Below are 20,956 nucleotides of genomic sequence, written 5' to 3'. Positions count from 1 at the left end.
TTAATTCCCTCCAACCTTCTTCCTCTTCTTCATCCCCTAGTCCTAAAGAACCACTAATCTACTTTCTGTCTGTATAGATTCACCTATTTTGGACATATCAGATAAGTGGAAACATACAATATGTGGCCTTTTGACTGGCTTTTTTAAAATTTAGCATAATGTTTTCAAGATTGATCCATTTTGTAATATGTATCAGTACTTCATTCCTTTTTACTGCCAAATAATATTCCATTGTATGGATATACCACATTTTATTTATCCATTCATCAGTTGATAGACATTTGGGTTGTTTCCATCTTTTGCCTATTATAAATAATATTGCTTTGAATGTTCTTATACAACTTTTTGTGTGGATATATATATTCATTTATCTTGGTTATATTTCATTTTGTATATACATTCCCACCAGCAATGTATGAGGGTTCCAATTTCTCCATATTGTCACCAACATGTATTGGTCTTTTTGATTATAGCTATTCTAGTGGATGTGAAGTGGTATCACATTATGGTTTTGTTTCTACTGACCAATAATCTTGAACATCTCTTCATGCATTTATACTCTGAGTTTTTGATTCTTGGGAACGTAATGGACAGTCACCTTAATACTCTTAGGAATATTTTTAAAAGAATAACCAAGGACTTGAACAGTGACTCTTCCATCCCTTCTACCCTTCAGTAGCATTAAAGGACATGCAATTGCTAGCAATGTAGTCAGTCCAAGGTACACTTTTATACAACTTGGAAAAGGCATCTCTTCCTTCAAGAAACTTCACTGCCATCTGCTGAATAATTATCATTATGGTGACTATGATGTGAGTTGTGCCCCCTGGCATAACCCGCACAGCCACACTTAGGGATCCTGATTGTTGCTCTCTCAGACTTCTGGAGAGGAGGGCCAAGATGCTTACTGACTCTGTTATTCTATTACCTTTGGAAATTTAGTTCTATAAGCCTCCCCTTTACTCTTTCTTCAACAAATCCCTCAGATTTGATGCCCTTCTATGCTGAAAAGTTTATTGCAATTGCAAACCATTGTATTAACATAAGCAGAATAATACTTGTAAGTGTGAGTTATATAATTTTCTCTCTCCCCCATATAGAGGGATAGGTTACAGTTTTTATGAAGGCTTATACCTTTGAATATACATATTAACTGCTTAACTATTTCAGAAATGGATTGTAGCAGGAACTGCAAGTTATCTGCCAGTATTTATTCTTCCATTTGTCTTTGGTAACAGAACTGCTGAGTTTAGCAGGGCACATGGCCACCTTGTAGAAGACTGTATATTATAGCCTTCCTTGTACCTACAAGTGACCATATGACTGGCTTTGAGTAATGTGATGTGAGTGCAAGTGATGTGCGCAATTTCTAGACCATGCTCCTAAGAGGAAAAGATGTGAATCTCCCCTCCTCTTTTACTTTCCTAATGGCTGGAATGCAGATGTGATGGCAGGAACTGGAAAAACTATCTTAGACCTTGAAGTAGAAGCCATATGATCTATGTTTATAAATAAATATATATGTATATAATCTTATAAAAAAAGTCTATAAGATCTTCTGTAGTGAATTCTCCTTCTGATTAAATAAGAGCAAAAAATGGTTTCCTTACAGATGTAATACATTTTTGTTATAAATAATAATTTTAGTTTTAGCTATTTTATTATAGTTATTTGTTCAAAAATCTTTCTTCTTTACTATTTATGAGATTCTTCAGATCAAGGATTGTGTTTAATTCATCTGTCTGCCTCTGGTGTCTAGTGTAGTGCCTTGAACATATAGTGTGCTCTATAAATATTTGTCTGTATACATGAATAATTCAGTGAAATGTAGCCCATCCCATGCCATGTTGGATATTGTACTGTATATTCTGGGAATTTCAGACCCTACCTAATGGTTTTCTTTCACTTAGGGCAACATTTTGTGGATTTGTCTGTCATTATTCATCTATCTACTTGGCACTAGGGATTCAGAAATAAGCAAGATTGACACAGCCCTTTTCTTCATGGAGCTTTACTGTCTAGTAGCTGATGATTTCCTAGATTACACATATTCCTTCTATGATGCTGTGTCCTGTGCTCATTTGCTGTGAGGAAGTGTGTAAAGAGTACTTGCTTTGGAACTACTTAGATTGGATTTGACTCCTGATTTTAACACTTTGGGCCACTTTTTGCAACACCTGTGTATATTACATTTGTTCTTCCTCTTGCTTTTTACACCTACCACAAATGACTAATTTAAACTAAGCTTGAGGAAGTACAATTGTAAATAAATGAAAATAAGAATTATGGACATTGACTAAATAAATGTAGTTGATTACTTGCCAATACAGTGCATATTACATATTTAGATTAAGTGAATTTTATTCAGTAAAAGTAACATAAGTTAACCAAAAATTTTACAAATTTCAATGGTTTCATGTTATTTAGTGTATCATACAAAGTAGCTCATCACCATCTAATGATTAACAAATATATATATATATATTTTTAATGGTATTTTTAGTAGAGAACCACTTGATCATATGTAGAAAATTTCTGGAAGGATACACAAAAAACTGCTAACTGATTATCTCTGGAAATTAATGGCTAAATTTCTAGTGGTAAGAAAATTTTACTTTTCATTTTATGTACTTACAACTTGAACTTTTTATAAGTGTATTTGTTATTTTTTAATTGCAAGAAACTAGTTTAAGTTGAAAATACATCAATATATAATAAAGTGCCTTACTAAAAAATTAGTTATGCAACTGTATGTGGTTAATTCTAGAATTTTTTTGAAGTCTTGATTAAAATACATATATATTTTACAGTGGAAAATCTTTTCTTGAGACAATATTCTGAAAATTCACAGAGAAAGATATTATTCACCTTTCTTTACTCTTGAAAGTTTATATACAAATTATATTTAATGAGTACTTTTTTGACATAGTGGTTTGTACTCTTAGTAAAGCTACAAAACTGATGTTTTTCCAATGGGTTATCTATGATAACACTGGTTTGCTCAATAAAGTTTCAGTAAATTCAATTAAGTGAAAAGATCCCTTGGGACAGGTAAATTCTATAGCATTGTGATCTACATAGAAATCTGTCTACAAAAAAAATGCTTTCTAGTGTCTACTGCAACTCTTGGATTTATATTTAATGTGAGTTTTATCAGTTAGCTATTGCTGTGTAACAAGTCACTCTAAAGCTCAATAACTTAAAACCATTATTTTTTATTTCTTATACATCTGCAGATTGGCTGGGCTTCAGTTGATCCAGGCCAGGCTCAGCTGGGAGACTTTACTTCAGGCTGAGGTGGCTAAGGGAAATTCTGTGTTTCACAGAAGGCCAGTGGATTGGCTGGGGCACCTCTGCTTCTCCCGTCTTTTATTTTTCTGAGACCAGCAAACTTTCCAGGGTAAATTTTTATTACGATAATGGTACAAGAGAGTGAACTGAACCTAACTGAAAGCCACAGGATTAGGACTGGCATCATGTTCCTTCCTTCCAAAAAGCAAGTCACATGGCCAAGCTGAAAAATCAAGAGGCAGGAAAGGACACCTCATCCATGATGACCACGGCAGTAATGTGGATAAAGGGGTGAAGAATTAGGGCCAGCAAGTTAACCTACAACACCAAATTAAATAATGAACAAATTGAGGAAAGCTAGGATAGAGAATACAATGGTCTGAGCTGTGTGGGTTCAGTAGGAAGTTGAAAATAGGAACCAGGATATCTTGGGTAGAAGGAATGGGAGCATTTATGAGAAGAGTGCTGAATCTTTTTCCTAGCTAAAAGTGTTAAGAGAATTTTAGCTGAGGGATAGCAGAAGGTTGACATGACATGGGTCCAATGAGAAAAAGAGCAATGTAATGGGAGTGAAGGGAAAGAACAAGGCAAACAGAGTATTAAGAGTGTCTAGGTGGAAGATCTTTGTACTGAAGACTTAGATTATTACTTAATGAGCTCATACATTTCCAAATTATAAAACAGTCTGAAATACTAGAGTCTAAAATAATGAAGCATTTCTGCACTGGGTTCAGGTTTGGCCAGTGCATTATAGATACTCTATGGGATTTTGGTATCTTAAATCATATCTAATTATAGTGTTTTGGGCAGAAAAGTCATAATGATCTTTTAAAAAAATTGTCCTCTTTTGGTTAATTTCATGTTTTTCATTCAAAATGATGCTTTAATCAAAGTAATGAAACTTACATCAGTAAGTAAGGAATATTCCTGAGTAAATAAAAAATTTGTAAGTATGTGAATGTTCCACAATATGTGTTACCTACTGGGTGCTTAAGCACAATTAATTCATAATTTCTTCCCCTGTTTATGTGAAGTTAGGTGATGTATCTCTTTTGTCTCTCAAGTACCAGATCCAGTAGAACCACATACAACTGCCTTTCTTCTTTAACTGTGCTGTTTTAAAATATGCTCCATTTCCAAAAAAACCCAGCTGTTGTCTTTAAGTCAAATTGCATGCACAGCACCGTGGCCATTACAATGGAGACCAATTACTTCATTAGTAGAATGCACTTCTCACTAAAGGAACTGATCCTGGGACTTACATTTCTTACACATTCTGAAAAAAATCTCTTAAGATGGCTAGATAGTCTTTGTTTCATTGCTACTATAGTTTGTATCTTTTTTAGAAAGTGAATTTGATATGCTTCTTTATGTTTGAACATGTGATTCTCTGGTTGGCATTTAGCAGATAATTTACTTCTTTTATCAAGAAGCTTTTTAGCTGTAACGCTTTTGTGAAGGAAGGTTTATTAAATGTGTGCAACTAACCACATGTTAAAGCAGGAAAAGGCTTGATGTGACTAAGAAAATTGGCCTTGACACTGTCATTTTTGTTTATCCAACACTTTTGCTTCATTATATTTTTCTGATGTTGACTTGCACCCTCTTTCTTTACAGGCTAGGAAGTGATGATACCCATTTTGAGGTTGGCATGGCCAACGATGGATGTGAAGTGCATTGTTTTGATCCTAGTGTTAAATCAGCTCACGTTTTGGAGAGTAAACGTCTTTGGTATCACCGCGTGTCCATCGACTGGCGAGACCCCCATCCAGCTGTTGCTGCCCAAAAACCATATAGCAGCACTAGAAAACTGGGAACCATTTTGAATGAATTTGGGCATCGCAAGGTTAGATTTTTCATTTGATCTCATAATTAGAATGAATGAACTCATGAGCTTTTTTTTAAAATGCAAACCAAGGATTAGATAGTTGAAGGTTGAGTTTTAACCTTACTGATTACCCATCATTATTTATAGAGTTGGCTCTCTAGATACAAAGTTTTGGCAAGGATAGAGATATTTAAATTGGTTTTAAGATTTTAGTTGCTGTTGAGTAGTGCTAAGGTTTTGACCAAGCCTGGGAAAGGAGACTAAGAAACTTACTCCTGGCATGGGATCAAGAGTGCCATTTTCATTTGGCAACTGATTTAAAATTTCCAGACAGAGCAAACTACTTACATTGGCCTCAAATACAAAAAGTAATCAGAGCCAGGTTTATGTTTGATAAGGGATTGCTAGTGTATCATGTTTCTCACTGTTGTAACAGTGATTTTGACTCTCTAGGCTCTTAAAGTTCAGAAAATATGTGTGGCTTTGATTAAAATGTATTTTGTAAAATTGAATGGACATTATGTGTGTTGCAACTGATATAATTATGTCAAAAGATGTCAAACTTCTACAAATATTTTATTGTAAGTGGATAGCAAAAAGAAATTCAATCTTTGAACGGTGTTTTTTGAAAGCAATTTTTAGTGTAGACGTGAGCTAATTGCATTCTGTATGAGGATACTAGAGAAATTCTCTGGAGTATAATTGTCTTGTATGTAATTGCCAGCCCTTCTTGGGCTTGGCCTCTTGACCTATTATTCACAGCTAGAGATGGCATATAATTTAGAACATGCCAGAATGGGTGCTTCTGAGATACAGTGTACATTGAACTCAATTTTAAACTTGAGTTGGCTACTTGATCTTTAAAAACTTTTCTTCTGCATTATTCTTTTCCTTTTTGCTCCTCCTCTTACTCTTCTTTAAAAAAAAACAAAAAACAAAAAAACAAAAACCCAAACCAAAACCTTCCTTTAATTGGACAGCAAGAACTTCAAGAGCAGCTTCAAAGAATGTGCTGTTCTTTTAACATCTGTTTTGAATTTTGTATTTGTATTTTGCTTTGCGATTGAGAGTAACTAGAGTTTAATAGTTAGGAGCCTTAATGAAACATATAGGATTTTTGGAGTAAAATCTTTGAACAGAGCCTGAAGAAGTAACAGCATTTTTCAGAACTTTATTTTGTTTTTGCTGCTTGTTACTTTAATAGACCTGTTTTTACAGCTGAAAATTACAGGCTTGACCCTCTAACATGTCAACTCTAGATTATTCAAAGAGCTGACTATTGATTCTTTTTGTTCATTTAGGAGTCTTGCTGCTCCCTCTTAATTCTATTTACATCCTTCCTGGCCTTATCTACCCCCACTCTTCAAAGAAAAGACTGAGCCGAGAAAGGAGGGCTAACCAAAGCCATTTTGCTGTTTGAGATAATATTTATCCAAAGAGTTGGCAAATGTGAGGATAAAATGAGACTTCAAAAAATAATCTGTGGAGGAGGTGGATATAGCTCAGTGGTAGAGTGGGTGCTTAGCATGCATGAGGTTCTAGGTTCAATGCCTAGGACCTCCAATTAAAAGCAAACAAATAAATAAATAAACCTTATTACCCCCTCCAAAAAAATGTGGATGTAATTTATCTATGCTACATTACATATGAAGAATGTGTTTTCAGAAAACCAAGTAGGCACCTGAATTGTGCTTGTTTAACTCCATGGGAGCTGCGGTGGGCAAACCTTTATGCTGAGGATGAAGCGTGATGCCTTTGACAACACTGCTTATGAGGCAGCATATTTGCAGTGATACCTAAAAAGGATAAATGTTTTAAAGGATTTTTTATATTCCTAAGGCTCCTTATTTTTATTGAAAACATTAATAATGACACAAAATGATTAAGATGGTAATTTTATGTTATGTGCATTTTACCAGAATAAAAAAAAAAGGATGGAAAAAAAACCCATTAATAATGAAAGGGATCTGGTTCAGAATTGCCAGGTATGTATTTGTTGCTTAAAAAAAAATCCCTTGTTGAAGAATTTAAAATATATTGATGTTGTTTCATAGGGTTTTTTTTGGTGAATGCTTTAAAACAAAACCAACAAAAACTAAAGCCATTGGTGAGTGAGTGCTTCTATTAGGAGCACGCTTCTAGGAGCTAGCCAGATAAAGGGAAACCTCATTTCTGGCCTACAGCAAGCAAGATCTGTTTTCATTTTTCTTCACATATAGACACTGGTAAATAGGATGCAGCTCTGGCAGGGAAAACAAATAGGAAAAAAAGCACACTAAAAAATGTCAGTGCTTTTGCCTTGACTTCTTCAGATGTTTTTTCCTGAAAGTGACTATAGAAACTAAAGGGGTTTTTGTTGCTTTGTTTTCACTTCATGACTTTAAAACATCTCATAGTGTTTCCTAATGTTGTCCCTGTTAAGCAGCTATTTTTCTTCTTCTCTTTAGCCATATGTATATTTCAGCCACTCAGGCCAAAACGTAGGTAAAAATGAAAGGCAGCATTCTGAGATGCATATGGCTTTCATACTGCTTTTAAAACTCTTTGGTAATTTTAACTTCAAACCATAAATCAAAAAACTTTTCTAAAGCATCAAGTGAGAGCAGCTGCCTCAGCAGAAGTGCGTGAACTAGAAGCCCAGTCTGCCAGGGAGTAATATCACCTGGTTCCAGTGTTATTTAAAATGATTAACTCTCTTTTCTTGGCTGAGGTCCTTGTTGCTGTAACTACACATAAGAATTTTTCCAGAATGTGACTAGAAATATTGAATCTGAGATTTCTGCTCATATTAATCATCACAGATGCTTTTTTATGACACAGAGTATCCTAAATGATCCAGGCTGGTTAATGAGAAATTATTATTTTTGGTCGTAACCATGCTGATGATTATATGAATAACAGGACTACATTAGAATTTACCTCTGTAAACTCACTAATCTAAGTTTGAGGCATGAGTCCTCTTGCTGGTTTTTGGCATTGGGTAAGTCATTTAACCTTTAGGTGCTCAGTTTGATTGTCAGTAAAATGGGGACAATGATACCACCTAAATGGATTGTTTCTGAGAATTAGATCAGAGGACACGGTATAAAAGCCTCCAGCAGAGTGCCTGGCATGAATTAGTCATTTGATTGTAAATTCAAAGAATTTTTATTAACAATTTCAGTAAGTTTTTACTAAATTTTATAGAAGCGTGTTCTTTTTTCTTTTTATTTGTATTTAGGGAAAGTATATCAGAGACTTCTCTGGAAATTGCTAACTGCACCTAATTCCAGTCCAGACTTTTTAATGAAAGCTTTGTGTGAAATTGAAAGGGGATTGTTCCTTCAGACTTGGTCATAGAGAACTATTATTGTTTGCTGCCTCAGGGCACTGAACAGCTTTGCTGGAGATTGTATAGAAAGTAAATACTGTGCTGTATAGAAATGAAATAAGCTGCTAAGGATTAATACAGAGCAGATGTAGCTTCTGGTTGGGGCTGCCAGTTAGGGGATCTGTGCGGAACTGGACTTCCTGCCTGTTCAGCTCTTGGGGGCGGGTCCTCCCTCACCCGGGATGCAGTCCCCTGAGGCTAAGGGTCCACTTGGACCCTGAAAGGAATGCCACTTTCTGCTTCCCAGGGCAGAGAGCCTGCCATTCATTACAAAACATCAATTGTGTTGTGTGGTCGCTGCTGTATTTCAGAGAGTGTGAGCTTTGAAATTAAACTACAAAAAGATTCCTTTTTCTTCTTGCTTATTAAATTTGGAAATATAAACAATATATTGATACAATCCTACATTGAAATGCTTGTTGGGAATACTGTTCATGCTTTGCTGCTGGAAATGGAAAGTGAAAGACTCAGGAAGAACATTCAACCATGTATATATATATTTTCTCATTTTTTTATTTCTAGAAATCTTCTTTGCCTTAAATTCTATTTTGTCTGCTGTTAGTTCTGCCGTACCAGCTTTTCTGAGGGATAAATTTTATATGCAGTGCTATTCTAGGGTCCTTTATTTTCGTATTTTTTTGATACAGTTTTAGTTTATATCTAGGCTGTAAGAGTGATATAGTCACTATATGACTGGATTGTGTTTTTAAATCCAATCTGATAATCTGTCTGTAAACAGGTGTGTTTAATTCATTTATGTTTATTGTGATTACCGGCATATCTGGACAAATTTTGGTTCTTTTAAATTGGGCTTTTTTCCCTTTTTTTGCTGAAGCTTTATTATTATTCTTATTCTTTGTGGTTACCCTTAAATTTTAAATGAATATAGTTACTAAAATTTTAAAACAACATGTAAAATTATTCAGTATTTCTATTCCTCCTAAACACAACAAAGATCATAGCAAGTTAACTATCCATTGAACATGGGCCCCCACATTGCTATTACCTGGAGTTTTACTTTTACCTTTTTAAAAATTTTACATTTTCTTTTGAAAATATATAAACACAAAAGTGGCAAGTTACAAGAATAAGAATAATACAATAAACTCTCATATATTCTTCACTAAGATTCACTGGTTGTTAATATTTTGCCACATTTGCCCTCTCTCTCATTTATACAAATACTATATTTATATTTAACTATTATCTCTGCAGATTAAAAAAAACGCAATGGAAAGGAGTGGATGGGTACTTCCATAATACCTCTATCTATATATGTGAATTTAATCTGTATTTATCATGATTGCTGATATATTTGAATTAATTTCATCTTACTTTGGTATATCTTCTTTGGCATTATGATTAATATGAAAACAATAGAAATACCTTTAATAAGGTCAGAGAAAAATATGGATGCCTGTTCTTATCATTTTAAAAAGCTGGATTAGAGTTTTTTTTAAAAATAAACTTCTTATTTTGAGATAATTATAGATTTACATGCAGTTGTAAGAGAGAACACAGAGATTCAGTGTACCCAATAGCACACCTATAGTATGAAATCACAACCAGGAAATTGACAATAATACAGTGCAGATGTAGAGCATTTCTAGCATCATAGGGATCATGTTACCTTTTTATAGCCACGCCCACCTTCCTTCGTCCCACCTCTTTCCCTAAACCCTGATAACCACTTATCTGTTTTCCACTTCTATAATTTTGTCATTTCAAGAATGTTATATAAATGAAATTGTACAATGTGTAATCACCATTGTTATTTAACACAGTTCCTAAGATAATGGCTAGTACAATTAGAAAAGAGAAAGAATTTTAGGTGTAAAATTTAGGAATGGGGTAAAAATTTTATTATTATATGGATATGTATTATTTATTATTATTATTGGAGCACTATTATTGGTAGATAATATGATTCTGTACTGGAAAACTCAAGAGAATCTAATGAAAAACTATCAAACAACACGAGAATTTAATGAGCTGAGTGCAGTATACAAAAAGTAAAAACCTACGCTTTTGTGAATAACTGGTTAGAATATTTAAAGGAAGAGAAGACATCAATTATAAGAGCAACAAAAAAAGAAAAATAAACTTAAGATATCTGCAAAATCTATAAGAAGGAAACTTTATTCAAGAATTTAAAAGAAGTCTGGAACAAATTCAAAAGCATAGCGTGTTCTTATATAGACAGACTTAAAATTATTTAATCTTTCTTATGTTAACCTATTCATTTAACATGATCCCAATAAAACTGCCAGTAGGATTTTTTTTTTGGTAGAATGAGATTAGAGTTCATATTGAATAAACAAGCAAAAATATCAAATCAAATTCTGGCAAAGAAAAGTAATAAAGGATGTTGACTAGCTCTATGAGATATTAAAATTCTTATAAAAGTAAAATCCTTGTAAATCTATAATAATTAAAGAAAATGATACATTTGCATTAATAGATAAACAGATTAATGGACAGAATGAAAATCCAAAAGTAGATCCAAATACATGCAGATTTGATGTATAATAAAGGTGTCATCTTAAATTAGTGTGAAAAGATGGATATTTCATCAAAAGTTATGTGGACAACTGGTTGGCATTTGTAAAAAAATTAATAATAATCCACATTTTATGCCTTCTACCAAGAAACTCAAACCAATCAAATAATAAACATTTAAAAATATTTTAAAAACTGATATTATAAAAATACTGGGAAAAACTATAGAGAATTTTTTAACACCTTTATTGTGGTATGATTTCTGTATAGTAAACTACACATATTTCAGATGTATAATTTGATGAATTTTGTTAGATGTATACACCAGTGAAACCACCACCACAATCAAGATAGCTAACATTCCCATCACTCCCCAAAAGTTGCAAATTTTGAATTCCCAATTTATCCCGTCTCACCTTCTTTACCCCCTAGAAACTGTTTGTTCTCTATGTCTGTGAGTCTGTTTCTGTTTTGTAGGTAAGTTCATTTCTGTCCTTTTTTTTAAGATTCCAAATGTAAGTGATACTATATGGTATTTTTCTTTCTCTTTCTGACTTAACTTCACTTAGAATCACTTAGATAAAAATCCTGGAGTAAGGATGTCATAAAAGAAGGAATGATTAATTTGATTATGTACAAATATAAAATCTCTGCATGGTAAAAATGCCAAAAGCAAAATTAAAAGGCAAATCATAAACTGAAAAAATATTTACAACTCATTGCATAAGCAGAGAGCTAATTTCACTGGTACATAAGAGCTTTGACAAATCAATAAGGAAAACATTAGCAACTTAATAGAAAATTGGATAAGAGGGAAGGGTATAGCTCAGTAATAGAATGTGTGCTTAACATGCATGAGGTCCTGGGTTCAATCCCCATTGCCTTCACTAAAACAAACAAACAAACAAACCTAATTACCCCGCAAAACACACAAAACAAGCAAACAAAATTAAAAAAAAAAAAGAAAATTGAATAAAGGCTGAGAGAACAGTTCACAAAAAAAGAAATACAAATGGTTCATATGAATAAGTATTCAAACTTGCTAATAGTATGAGAAATGCAAATGAAACTACACTTAGATACAATATTTTCACCCATCAGATTATCAAAGACAAAAAGTGGTATGAATGTAAATTGATACAATCTTTATGCAAGGCTGTTTGGCAATATCTATTACATTGCAAATGCAAATATCCTTTGATCCATCAATTCTACTTCTATGAATTTACCATACAGTCATACTCCCTTATACGTGAACTAATATATGAACAAAGTTATTTTTTGCCTTATTGTTTGTAATTGTAAAGGATAGGAAATAATCTACATATTCACCATTTTAGAAGTGTTTAAACAAATTATTTGACTTGTATTCAGAATATATAAAGAACTCTTACAACTGATAATGAGACAGATAAGTCAACTGAAAAAAAAAACAGGCAAAAGATTTAAACAAACATTTCACCAAAGAGAATATAACAGATGGCAAAGCACACGTGAAAAGATACTCAGTTTTGTTAGTCAATAGGGAAATAAAAGTCAGAGCCACAATGCAGTACCACTTCACAAACACCAAAATGGCTAAAATTAAAAAGATTGATAATTACTAAGCAATGGTGAGGATGTGGAGTAACTGGAACTCTCAAACACTTCTGGTGGAAAGCCAACTTCTTTGGAAAAGAGTTTGGCAATTTCTTATTCAGTTCTTACATTTACGAATTGACCCAGCAAATCCACTCTTAGGTTTTTACCCAAGAAAGTTGAAAACATATGTCTACATACAGACTTGTACTTGAATGTTCATAACAGCTTTATTCATTATAGCTCCAACTGAAAACAACAACAATGTCCATCAACAGGTGAATGGCTAAAGAAGTTATGGTATGAATATACCATATACAATGTACTATATACAATCCTATCCACATGAAGACTTCAAATTGAATGAAGGAAATCAGACACAAAATATAATATATTGTATGATTCTCTCCTTATGTGAAGAAGCAAATCTATTTCTGTAGTGATAAAAATCACATCAGTGGTTGCCTGAAGCATGTAGTGGTGGAACAGAAAAAAATCACATCAGTGGTTGCTTGAAGCATGTAGTGGTGGAACAGAGTAGGAGATTTACTGAAATGAAACATTTTGCGGTGTTAGAGGTTACATACATGTGTACATATATATCCAAAATACTTAAAATGTGTGAATTTTGTTGTATATAAATTATACCCCTATAAAGGCAAATTGCAGAAGAATATAGATTTTTAACATTCACATACTTGATTTTATATGTATAGAATTTCTCTGAAAATATACAGAAGAAACTGGTGATACTGGTTGACTTCAAGGAGAAGAACAGGATGGCTGAGGAAGGGACTCTATTTTCTGTATCTTTTGAGTTTTGAACCTTGTGAATATTTTAAAATATTTTCAATGCTTCCCCTCTATTTCCTTCATTCTTTACTTCTGGAGTTTCTTTGAGATGTATTTTGGAATCTCTCAGTCTGTTCTCCTTATCTGTCAATTGCTTTATCATATTTTTAAAAGTTTATTGCTGTCCTACTTTTGGGTGAGTTCTTCAGTACTAGCTTCCAATTCTTTATTCTTTTTAACTATGTCCCACCTAGAGTTTATACTATTCATTGATATTTTTAAAAATTAAAATTGTTGTATATTTCACTTCCAAGCTTTTTAATTGATATTTTTCCTGTCCATCTGTTCTTTTTTAGTTCTGCATGTTTTTATTTCAAAGTGTATTGCCACTGCTTCCATCTTTGTGAAAGTAGATACTTTTCTTTTTTGGGGGTGGTAATTAGGTTTATTTATTTATTTATTTTTGGAGGAGGTACTGGGGATTGAACCCAGGACCTTGTACATGCTAAGCATGTGCTCTACCACTTGAGCTATACCCTCCCCCCCAAAGTAGGTATTATTCTTATTGGTTGCTCTGAGCATCCTAAATGTTACTTATTTTAAACTTTTGTCAGACTGTTTAACAAAATTAATCTTGGAATGAAGTAATGTTCCAGTTATTGCTTTGGTTGGCTGTTTCTCATCATTTGATTTCTGTGTATATTTTGGAATTTCATTTGTTGGCTCATTTTCAGTGGAAGGTTTTTGGTTTGGGTTTGCTTTTTTCTTTCCTTTTTGGTTCCATCCTTCTCTGCCTAGTGATTTTATAGTAGCATTCAGGGTCTGGTCTTAAATGAGCATTTGGGGGCTTATTCTGGGATTATTCAGTTACTGAACCATCTGGGGTCTGGCTCATTTCCTGTTTGCGAGGATGAGTTTCTCTTCTCTCATCTCCCTAGGCCAATGGCTGGTTTTAAGCCACAGCACCAGTCAGGGGTTTTCAGAAGTTTATTTTGGGCTTCTTTCTGGATCCAGGGAACTCCTCTCCAGTCCTTGGCCTTAATCAGTGAATGTGGCTTGGCTGCTCTCTCATGGGAGCACTTTCAGTTCCTATTCCCTGTAGGAGATTTACCCCCAGGGCCACTGCTACCTGCTTTAGGACGGGCACTCCGCATGTCCTGGCTTCAGTACTGCTCACTGCTCTGTGTTCTGGTGCACGGAGGTGTTCATCTTGTTTTTGAGCCCAGCTTTGACCTTGTTGTCCACCCTCCCAACCCTTATTTTGTTTTTCACTTTGTACTTGGTACAAGGGGATGGTGTGCGTCTTACCTTCACACTTCTTTAAGTCAGCTTTAAATTGATTCACTTTTCTTCCTTAGAATTATCTGGAGAAATAATATCCATGGACCCATGAGTCAACTGTCCTCGTTATGTTTTCCAGTATATATTAAAAATACCTTAATAAATGAAAGATTTTGAGATGCTTATACATTGACCCCAATCATATTCTATACCAACACTGCTCATATTTAATGTGTATGTGAACCACCCAAGGAATCTAATTAAAATGTAGATGTTGATTTAGGAGGTTCAAGATGGTGCCTGAGACTGCATTTCTAGCAAGCTCCCAGGCAATGCTGATGCTGCTGGTTGGGGAGCATACATTGAGTAGTAAGGTCTGACCTACAGTCTGAGAAACACAGGAGCAGAGGCTATTAATAGTAATTGTCAACGCTGGGTCTTGAACCTAAGTGGTGCCCCCCCAGAGGCCCAGCACTGGGATGCTTTGTGCTCTCCTGTTGTCGTCGCCTTCTAGCCTGAATCCTTACCAAGGGTGGAGTGAGGCACAGATGTTCTGCTGTGCTCCCGGGCATTTTTCCATTTCTGTGCCAGCCTATTGCACCAGATTTCTGTACTAGACTTGTAGTTTTTCTGGGATAAATTTTTTCTCAAGAGGAAAGCTCCTTTATAAAAATGTCCCCTGGTCATCTGCCACACCAATGCAAAGCCCAGAGATGCCTGAGTCCTGGATGACTAACATTTTTACCCTCCAGCTGGACCCCTGCTTCTCACATGTATGTTCCCAACTAAACTGTATCTGACTCAAACCAGAGACCCTTTATTGTATGGAGGCTCATCCCGACTACCTAGTGAGGTGTACAGGAAATATATACTTTTCCACCTGACTTTCTCCCCAGTACCTTCCTAAATAAAATGTGCAGGATATCAAAGTTTGAATATGTTACCTTTTCCTACAACCTACCGTGGAATTAATCAGCAGCAGCCTGAGTATCCAGAGGCCTTAGTCATTGATATTTCAGAAGGACATTCAGGTGGAAAACTGCATGGAAACAAGATATGCTGTGATAAAGGTAGAAGTCTAGGTGATTTTTTTAGGGCCCACTAGAATCTTCTCTATATACTTGTTTATATTCCTTTTTCAAAGAGAGGTGTGTATCTTTCTGTGTATTTGAAAGCAACTTCATCTCTCAGGATTACTATTTAATCATGATGGTGCTGTGTTTCTGTGAAATAAGCCAGTGGCAATTTAGGAGTAATGAGTCACTCATGGTACGGAATTGCAATTTGAAATGCAGAGACATCTTTCTGTTCCCATCAATCTGCAGTGGACCCTAAGGACAAGCCATCTTGAGAATGTGAGTTGAGAACTTGCACACTCAACATTTAGGAAATGAGTTTTGGCTTTTTACTCTATTCATTCATCTATAATGGTAAGATTTGTTGTGAAATAAAATGTCTTAGCTCCTCTTAGTGATTTTCAAACCAGTGCGTTTGGATTTTTCAATTTTTCAGGCTCAGTGTAGTGAGATTTTCACTCAGTGTTGCAGTTTTGAGCTGGATTGCAGGACTGAGCTGCAGTTTTTGTTTGCTTTGATGTTTTCTCAGTTTTCCTTGGCCAAAAGCAATGACTGGCAAGGCGGTGTGTGTGAACTGTGCTCTAGAATCTGTGGAGACTCACTCCCACCTGTACAACTAAGGGCCTCTCAAATCTCAGTGTTAGAATTCAGAACACTGGAAAACAAACCAAAAATAACAGCAACACGCCACAGTCAAAGAATCCAGTCACCTAGGGAGCTTAATTCAAATGTCAAACCCAGGACCAATCTCAGAGATTCTGATTTAGCTGGTCTGACATGGAGCCCAGGAACCTGCATTTTTAACCAACCCCAGCCCACTCTACCCGAGCTGATGTGAAGATCTCCCTCAGAGAAGCCTCAGAGGATAAAGAGGACTTAAGTGCCTCAGACCTCCATTTACAAATCCCTCACCCCCTGCTGTGCATAAAGCCCTTTAAACAGGAAGGGGGTCCAGAGTTTGGCTGTCAGCTTCTGCAGCTTCACTTCCTGGCTCCCCACACAGTCTCTATGTTCTCTGTGCCTCTGTTTTCCCTATTGTAAAGTGAGTGATACAAACACCTGCCATTTGAGAAGTTTGTGCAGGCTGGTAAACTCATGTTGGTGAGGGAGATGAATAAAGTGTTTTCATGGGACCAGAATTGTGACTTTATTTTATAGAGCACTGTGACTGACTCTTGCTCCTTTGAGGTTTTCAAAAGGGCACAGTATTATTACCAAAGAGGAAGCTTTCACATATAGAGGAAATTATCCTCCAGGGAGCTGGCATTTGTTTTTATTCATTGCTGTGTACCAGGGGTGGGCGTATTTGTCTGAGAATCTTGCCATTTGGACAAAGTTTTGGGAATGAGAGCCAAGTGAATCCTGAGGAAGTAGAGAGGGGCTCCAAGTTCCAGGTGCCCCTAAGGGTTACCTTTTGTGTGACTTCCTTTCCTAAAGGAGACTGTGGGTTGGTAGGGATGTTATGTTCAGTGCCACGCAGCTCAGACTTGCCGAGTCATGCATCTCTGCAAGTTCCTTTATGTGTGCTAAAAAATGCTTAATGCCTTTTGACGGTAAGAGCCTCAAGAACTCGCTATCATACTGGTGAATCCTCAGGAAGTGATTCCTGAACAAATCTGTGAGGTCACACCGGGGCCGGCCATTTCTGCCTGGGAGCTCAGCCGCACCAGCCTCTGAGGTGTCCATGTGTAAAAAAACAACCAAGAAACAGGCTCCAGGCGCTTGGAGAAAGGTGGTCAGAGTTTCATTTGGAGATAAAACCTGATTTATTTTCCAGCCAGTGAAAATATTAGGAAAGGAAGTTCTCATTTGCCACTTTTTAGTTAAAAACATAAGGACCTTTTAAAACACAAATTTCCTAGCATGGAGTGGTATTCAACAGTTTTCCAATTAAAATGATAACGAACCATTTCTTATAAGAACTTCTCTTTAAAATCAGTGCGATGGGTTCACAGCACACCATTAGAAGGAATTATGTAAAGCAGACTCTCTGTTCCAAGTTTTATTTTAAGATTTAATTTATTCCAGATTCTGCAGGAAAAACCATTCATGTGACAAGCCTGCTAACAGATGTCAATTCAGTTTTATAGCATATTGCAGGCACTTCAGAGTCAGAAAATGGAGATGATTCTTTTTGCTTGCTGTTTATTACACGACACAGCTTCATAACACTACGCCCCAGAGGACATCTGATTAATAACCTATGGGCAAGCAACTTATCACCCGCTTTCGTCTTCTGCAGTATTGAGTGTAAGCTTTATTTCTCATTACCCTTTTGGATTAAGAGAGGTGCTGGAAAAAGCAAAAGTGACAGAAAATAGATTTTTCTGTTTTAATATCATCTAGGTCAGAAGACAGATTGTACTGTAGTGAGGAGAAATAAGAGAAAAAATAAGAATTATTCAACTAGGTAGAACTAAACCTATATAAATTTTTTTTGTGGTGTTGGTGGGTAAAACAAAGTAATTCTATATGAAAAATATTCTGTCAAAACCAAGCATAACAAGAACTCTTTACTTCTTCTTCCCAGGGCCCATTTCTCAGTGTTCACATGGCCTAGTAATTATTGGCTTGTATGTTACATATTGTTCACATTCACACTGTCCAGTCCATCCATCCATTTATCCATCCCTCCATCCATCTATCTGCCCAATAAACATTTATTAAGCATCTTTTCTATGCAAGGATCTGTGCTTAAATAATAAAGATACAGGGATAAATAAATCTCTTTTTAATTAAATTTTAAAAAATTGTGGTGAAATACACATAACAGAAAATTTACTATCTTAACTGTTTTAAAGTATATAGTTCGGTAATACTAAGTATATTCACATTGTTGTGCATCCAATATCTAGAACATTTTCATCTTGCAAAACTGAAACTCTATATTCATTGAACACCAATTTTCCCCTTCCCCAGCCCTTGGCAACCACCATTCCACTTTCTGTTTCAATGAATTTCACAGCTGTAGGTGCCTCATATAAATGGAATCACACAGTATTTGTCTTTTTGTGACTGACTTATTTCACTTAGCATTAATGCCCTTAAGGCTCATCCATGTTGTAGCATGTGACAGGATGTCCTTCCTTTTTAAGTGAATAATATTCCCTTGTATGTGTACACTACAGTTATGTTTATCCATTTGTCTGTTAGTGGATGGTTGGGTTGCTTCACCTCTTGCCTATTGTGAGTACTGCTCACAATGGGTATACAGATATCTTTTCAAGACCCTGCTTTCAGTTCTTTTGGAAGTATACCCAGAAATGGAATTGCTTGATCCTATGATAATTCTATTTTTAACTTTTTTGAGAAACTGCCATACAGTTTTTCATAGTGGCTGCACCATTTTACATTTCCATAAACAAGTCTCTTAAGATTTAACACATATCTAAAAAAGAAATGTGATCCTGTGACGAGTGCTACAGAGAAGACGTGTGATGTGCTGTGGGGAGTTTTAACAGAGAAAGCCAATCTAAAGTGCCATTTATTTTTGTGTTCCTGATGCCTAGTCCATAGTGGAGACTCGAAATGTGTTTGGTGGCTGGGTGAGTAGACCATCCAGACCTTTGGTGATTAGGCCCTTTTTCTTTGTTTCCTTCCTGCCATTCAGTGCCTTCCCCTCTACAGGAATGGTAATGGAGGGCAGTGAGAGCACTTGTTAATAGATTGCTAGCTTTTCCTTGGTTGCCTCTATTAGTCTTTGGTGAGATTACAGAAAACATTTTCCCAGTAGTGTCCTTTTCCTTATTCTGTACAGTGTATAATATTCAGAGATGTTGACATGTTTCCACCAGATATGTCCCTGGCTTTTCTTTGGAGGAGGAGAAAGAAAGCTGCCTGTGGATGTAAGATGAAAGTGTAGTGATGTTCGGGAGTCATATGTGGGGTAGTCAGGGAGAAATGTTCTTCCTATTCTTAGAAAACTACTCTACTCCCTAAAGAATTTGGTCTGCAAAGATAGCAAAGGGGCCCCTCTCTTATCTTCTCATCTCAGTAACATTTTACTCAATTCCATGCTATTTACAGATATTTTAAGTTGAATTTTCATTCTTGAGATTTTGAAAGGGAATTTCAGATATTTAAGATACATAGGCATTATATTTAAAGATTTAAACTTCTTGTTCCTGGTTTTTTAAAAGGAATGTTTTCATCTGAGCCTCAAACCAATGAACAGCATGGTTATTATTTTGTCCAACTTAAAATTTTGCTAGCAATTGAAGCAAAGAAAGAGGCTGGCCACAAAAAAATATTTGGCATGGCTCTTTCCTTAGAAACTTTGATTGGTTTTGCTGTTTGCTATGGCATTATTATTCTGATGAGCTAGAGAGATCCAGTTATCTGTCTGAAATGAGTCCTGAGTGTTTCTCACAGTTGCTCTGATCATGGGATTGGCATAGGAAAACAATATTGGTGACATTTTCCTAATGCTGTTTTTGGGGCAGGTGGGAAGTATTGGACCATGTTGCCTGGTGAAAGGGTTACTGACTCTCAGCTAAAAAGACCCTAATGCCAGCTGTCTTTCCTGTTAGTTGTGTGAAAGCACAGGTGAATTAAGCCCTTATGACATGTTTTATTTCTTTGTAAAATAGGGATAATAATACCTTTTGTGTGAGATTGTTGGGATTAAAGATAAAAGGTCTGTAAAGAATCTAGCATATAGTGCCTGGGTGGTTGCTCCCAGATGGGAGCTGTTTATTAAATAGTTCCTGGGTTGAATTGATTTGAGTTATTTTAAGCCAATATTTAAATACTTGGAATGGAGTATTACGGTATAGACCATCTGGTGTATTTTCTCTTGTGCTTTCTCTGGTGATAGTAGGGAATTTTTAACAGATCAACCATTTACTCCAGAAAATGTTAGAGGGTTACTGTTCTGGATTGGATTTTGGAAGTGTTTAGAATAGCAGCAGTGTGAATCTGAGGTCCAGATATCCTTTTAACGTCCTTGAAGTCGACCTTTCTGCAGTGACAGCCATAAATATAATTGCTGTGCATTTCAAATAGTTCACCTGCTTCATGATATTGATAGAAATCTTGTAATTCTTTACCCTGTCTCTCTTTTGGGCATAAGCCCCACAGGCTTATTGAGTACGCTGTTAAGGAATCATTTGGATGGTGAGTACTGATGTCTCTGAAGGTATTTTATATAGCAATAAGTTTAATACTTGCCCCTACATTTGCCTTATAACATTGAATTTCCTTTAGGTTGACCTTTCTCTCTCTGAAACCCTCTGTTAGATA

The 20,956-nt window shown here is 35.5% G+C and overlaps 1 protein-coding gene across 1 annotated transcript in view; it reads left to right on the top strand.

Moving 5' to 3' along the window:
• The window catches only part of METTL24 (methyltransferase like 24), a 101,629-nt gene that overhangs the window by 45,799 nt on the left and 34,874 nt on the right, over positions 1 to 20,956 (top strand). The window contains exon 4 of the mRNA XM_031680152.2: positions 4,909 to 5,137. Within this exon, the coding sequence (XP_031536012.1) occupies positions 4,909 to 5,137 (229 nt within the window). The remainder of the gene's footprint in view (positions 1 to 4,908; positions 5,138 to 20,956) is intronic.

The sequence above is a fragment of the Vicugna pacos genome, chromosome 8 (genome assembly GCF_048564905.1).
Source record: "Vicugna pacos chromosome 8, VicPac4, whole genome shotgun sequence".
Classification (NCBI taxonomy): Eukaryota; Metazoa; Chordata; class Mammalia; order Artiodactyla; family Camelidae; genus Vicugna; species Vicugna pacos.
Note: the sequence above shows the minus strand (reverse complement) of the source record. Positions and strands in the feature narration are given on the sequence as shown.